At 34.7% G+C, this 5,016-nt stretch overlaps 1 protein-coding gene across 1 annotated transcript in view; it reads left to right on the forward strand.

The window, feature by feature from the left end:
• Positions 1-5,016, forward strand: part of LOC109825524 (10 kDa chaperonin 1, chloroplastic-like) — a 5,966-nt gene extending 950 nt beyond the window's left edge. Inside the window, exons 2-7 of the mRNA XM_020392375.1 lie at positions 5-48; positions 127-177; positions 3,079-3,144; positions 3,234-3,281; positions 4,303-4,332; positions 4,725-5,016. Coding sequence (XP_020247964.1) covers positions 5-48; positions 127-177; positions 3,079-3,144; positions 3,234-3,281; positions 4,303-4,332; positions 4,725-4,793 — 308 coding nt within the window. The 3' untranslated portion in view covers positions 4,794-5,016. The remainder of the gene's footprint in view (positions 1-4; positions 49-126; positions 178-3,078; positions 3,145-3,233; positions 3,282-4,302; positions 4,333-4,724) is intronic.

The following is a 5,016-nucleotide window of genomic DNA, read 5'->3' on the forward strand; positions in this document are numbered from 1 at the left end:
ACAGCCGTTAGAGTCGCCGCCTTGGCTCAGAAATGGGAGCCCTCTAAGGTCTCTTTGCTCGCTCTCTTGCATTATCTTTATTTTGATTTCTTTTGTTGTTTCTTATGATTGATTTTTTGAGTGTAGGTTGTACCTCAGGCTGATAGAGTTCTGATTCGCCTCGAAGCGCTGCCCGAGGTCTCGCTCTCAATCTGTCTTCCTATTGTTATCATCTTTTGGAAAAAAAATGATAATTTGGGGTTTATGATATTTTGTACATTTTTATCTTTGCTAGCTATTTTAAATTGTTTGCTTATTTATAGTTAAATGTGCTGGGAGAACTTGGTTAGATTAAGAAATGCTTCAAGAACCCCTTTTGATTACCCATTCTACTCACCAGATGGTTTTTTTAAATTTTTTTAAAAAAATCCCCTATCTAGCTTCTAGAAGTGTTGTGGGTGCTCATTGGACTGTGCACAAATTGTTATAATGGCATAAGTTAAGCAATGAGTTTCTCTGGATTGAATCTCTGATATAAACCAAGTTATTGAGGGTTCCCATTTCAAAATTTTGATGCTGGTAAGGTTGATAGATAAAATGTTAAATTAGATTTATCAGAAAATAATCTCCAGTTGTAATTAGTAATTTAGCTTCTACTAGATCTCCAAGATTGATTTAGGATGCAGAAGAGATTCCCCCCCCCCCCTTCATTTATAGTGATTAATTTGATCCAATGTTGTCGATAACAGATAGCGTCACGTAGCGGTGAGGTATATGTAAGGCTATTTGAGGGCTATTGCAGCAAAATAGCGATAAAAAGTACAAAGTCAAATAACAGTCTAATTTAGATATATATAAATATTCAAAAAATAAAAAATTAAAGAAAAATCTACAAAATCTAAACGTGCATATTTAATGATTTAAAAAGATCCTAAATATGAAATAAACATGTACTCGTCACATAATACCGAAGACGACTGGAGAATGAGTCAAAAGTGTCGTCGTTTTCAAGAAGAAGAGCTGAGCGGTGAGAATACTACAGTAGGAGGAGCTTATGGTGAGAGGAGGCGAGAGGAAGTGTTGAGGGAGGTGCTGGAGCTTGTGGAAGGTGGCACGAATATACTAGAAATCGCGGGAGGCGGTGGGTGGTTGCAACTCGGGTTTTAAAAAATAAAGCTCAAACCACTTTTAAGTAGCGGTCAAAAAAATAAATTTTGCTGCAATCGCCTACTATGCTCCGCTATGGCGCGCTATTGGCCGTTTTGTGAGCGGAAAGTGCATATTCTGTAATATGTCACCATTGTTGGGCGATAGCGTAACGAGAAGGGACCACTAACGCTATTAGCGTCGTTGTGATATTTATCGCTATTTATAACTGTGATTTGTTCATGTCAAACTACATAGGACCGAACAATATTGTGGGACGTTGATGTCGACATACAACAAGGTGGAATATGTATCTCGTAACTATTAATCAAAATTAGAAGAATATTTGGAACGCTTATTTGATCTTTCATAATTCATCTACCAAGATCTACCTGAAAAATTCAAAGCTTCATCAAGAGAAAAAACCTCTTAACTAAAATTAACCCGTCACTGAAGAGGAGCAATAATAAGAGATATGTTCTCAATTTCTATTTCTCTTATGTTATTCTCTTCTTCTCATAAGGCTATATATGAACCCTATATATAGAATTAGACTTGCCTTATAAATTTTTTTAATTTCAAACAATTCTTAAATGTTCAAAACTCTTTCCATAACAATTAAAGAGAGTATTCTTTTTATAACAATTAAAGATAAAATATTCTTATCATAACATGAGATTTATTATTTATAGATGATATCTTAAATTCAGCCCCTCCATTATTATTTATTTTAGGCAACTCTTTTGAGCATGACAATTCGCCTATTTGCTCATGCCTAAATTGCAATTACCATGAACATAAATAAAAATCATTTTCAAACATCAAATTATTTTATTTTATAGGAAAATAAAATTAAAAAAATATTTTCTAAAACCACCCTCCGGTGAGAATTTAATAATTTTTTAGGAATGCATAATAAATTAACTCATCATAATGAGCATACTGGATTCTATCTTAATATTCATCATTTTCCTAAATAAAATTTAGCAACCCAGTATTTCAAGTTGTGTAGGGTTTGCTAAACAAGCTTAACCATCACATCAAGGTATCAAAATTATCAAATCAAAAATAATAATATCGTCAAGTCAAAGGGGCCATGTAACAATTTGAATATTCTGTCTCCTAGGTTACTTTTTCTAGAGAATTCAAATACCGTCTAGTGCTACACACATCACAATGTATGCTTATGACATACACTCAGGGCATCTCCATTCCCGGTGGTTGAAACCTACCACCACATCTCACATGTCGGTGTCATGCATAATAACCTGTTATAACAAAGTTATCATGTATTAGTTATAGGTTAAGCACGAATTTAAGAAATTTCTAAGTTAAGATCACATCTGCAAGCAAGTGACGTCACAGTGCATGTCTGACAAAAACAATTTCTAGGGATATATAACAATTATATAAATGAAACCCAAATTACATGTGCAACAATTAAATAATTTTATATTACAACAATATTACATAATTTGTATTGGATGTTCAAAGGTAAATTATTACTATTCCAGCAGTTTAACCACATAATTAGCATGTACAAATGCCATCTGTTTCTGGAGGTGTTTGTGTCTATAGAATAAAGTTGCACTGCACAAATGAAATTTTGGCGATAAAGAAAGTATATTTGCCTCCCAATATGGTTCCTTTCTTAATTCCCTTTTAATTATTCTGATTATTCTTAAGGTATATGAAAAAAGAGTTTGGAAGAATTATCTTACCAATGTGCTCACTCGTTACTAGTAGCATTGATAGCCGTACTCCACTTAATATTGCTGTTTGACGAACTTAGAACCTTGTCAATGATCAAACTCGTGATATATCATTTGATGTGTACATCAACACCTACACAGCTTCCATAGTTGTCATTAGAGAACTTAGTTGAGATACTGTCAGAAAGATAACTTCGTTTTTCTCATAAGCTATTTACCAACTCAAAGATTTTGTGCACAGAAATCTGCTGGTGGAGTATTGTTGCCTAAATCAGCTGTCAAATTTGAACGGTATTTGATGGGTGAGGTAAGGATGCAGGGGAATAATGTTTTATGTAAAATTATGCTGTCTGAGTGGTATTTGGATTTGATTGATGTTAATTTTCTTTCTAATAGGTTCTCTCAGTTGGTGCTGATGTTGGCGAAGTTGAAGCTGGAAAAAAGGTATGATCAAGTACTTGCAGCAGTATCTGAATCTTATTGTAATCTTATATTATAGAAAGTGTACATGTGATTAGACGCTCTTTTCTTTTGGGTAATTACATCACATCTGAATGGCTGTAGCCCAGTAGACAGAAAATTTGCATAAAGGAAGATAGTAAAGGGGGTAGATATTGAGATAACAACTTGTCGGTTGACACGTCATTAGTGGCCCTACTGAATGTAATCATTTCGGATAACTGAAGCATATAAAAATCTCTTATTTAGTTCTTACCTAAAAATTGTAAAGATACTGAATGTTATTTGATGGCCCCGTGTTAGTTTGTAATAATGTCAGGCTGGAGCTTGAGACATTATTCTGAACTAAATTGGTTACGATTGGACCTTTGCAGATGTTAAAGACTTACCCCGATTATTATATTCAAATGGGTCAACTAATAACGTTGCATGCATGAGATCCCTCGTTTAATAACCTGTTCCAACATGCTTATGATTTGTTTAAATTAGGTAGCTTGAGCTTAAATAATTTTTTGACTGAAAAACATTATCAAAATCTGGTCCGAAGTAGGCAGGAATTTCTTTTTTCAAAGCAAAGCTTGAGCATGTCTAGTTTCGAACGAGCCTTCGTTCATTCGCCATCCCTTTGTGCACACTTGATACTGTGTGTTTCAAGGATTTATTTCCTGACACTAGTTAAACTGCAAGAATATGTGGATTATGCTAGATTTGAGTGGCACAGTTATATATCTAGACCTTCGAGCTTCCTTTATGTTTGTTTTTATCAACTCAGGTTGAAGTATGGAGTTTTATTTTAGGGTTTTCCAGGGTCTGGTAACTGATGATTTTAGTAAGTCCTTCTGAATGTTGCTAATGATTTCATCAAATACATTTCAAGCGTTTCTCTTCGGACCTCTTATTGTGTTACTTAGATTGGGTGTAAGAGAAACTGCATATAATTCTCAAGTGCCTGCCTTTGTTCAAGGTTCTGTAAGGTTTATATTGATGGGCTTTGTTTTACTTGCAGGTTCTATTCTCAGATATCAATGCCTATGAGGTAAGCTTAAGTTGCTACAAAGTAATGCGAAGAGAAGTGCCCACCATTGTCACTCACAAAAGAGCATTTCATACGTTTTTACGTTGTTGAATGTGCAAAATCCCCTTTAGGCAAAATGCCCCTCATCCTAACTTGCATATGCTTCAAGTTTATCATAGAAATAGAAACTTTCCAACTTTGTTTAACCTTCCTACTTCATAAGGGCCACGTAAGAACGTGAGAAAATGAATTAGCTATAATTTATTTATTCTCCAAACTTAACTGTAGCCTAATATTTGGATTTCAACTGACTGGGACAAGTGATTGTGGTACAAACATCTCTAAGCTTATGTTCTTTGACAAATCCTCGTAGATGAATAAAGCCTGATATGTGTCGTTATTTTCTCGCGCAGATTGATTTGGGGACAGACGACAAGCATTGCTTTTGCAAAGCAAGTGAACTCTTGGCTGTTGTTGAGTAGGGTCAGTTCATAATCTCACCCAAAGCGGGAGCTTCTACTGAATCATTTGATAGTGGATGCGACTTTAGTTACGTGATGAAGTATGAAATGTTATTAGCAAGTTTTGTGGTGTTATCTGTCTTATTGTACTTTCTATTGTTGCGACACAAATTTTGACACTTGAATGATCTCTGAACATGGGAGGTTATCTATGCATCAAGGTGAAAAAGTTCGATCGCGTGAC

Source organism: Asparagus officinalis, chromosome 10 (genome assembly GCF_001876935.1).
Source record: "Asparagus officinalis chromosome 10, Aspof.V1, whole genome shotgun sequence".
Lineage (NCBI taxonomy): Eukaryota > Viridiplantae > Streptophyta > Magnoliopsida > Asparagales > Asparagaceae > Asparagus > Asparagus officinalis.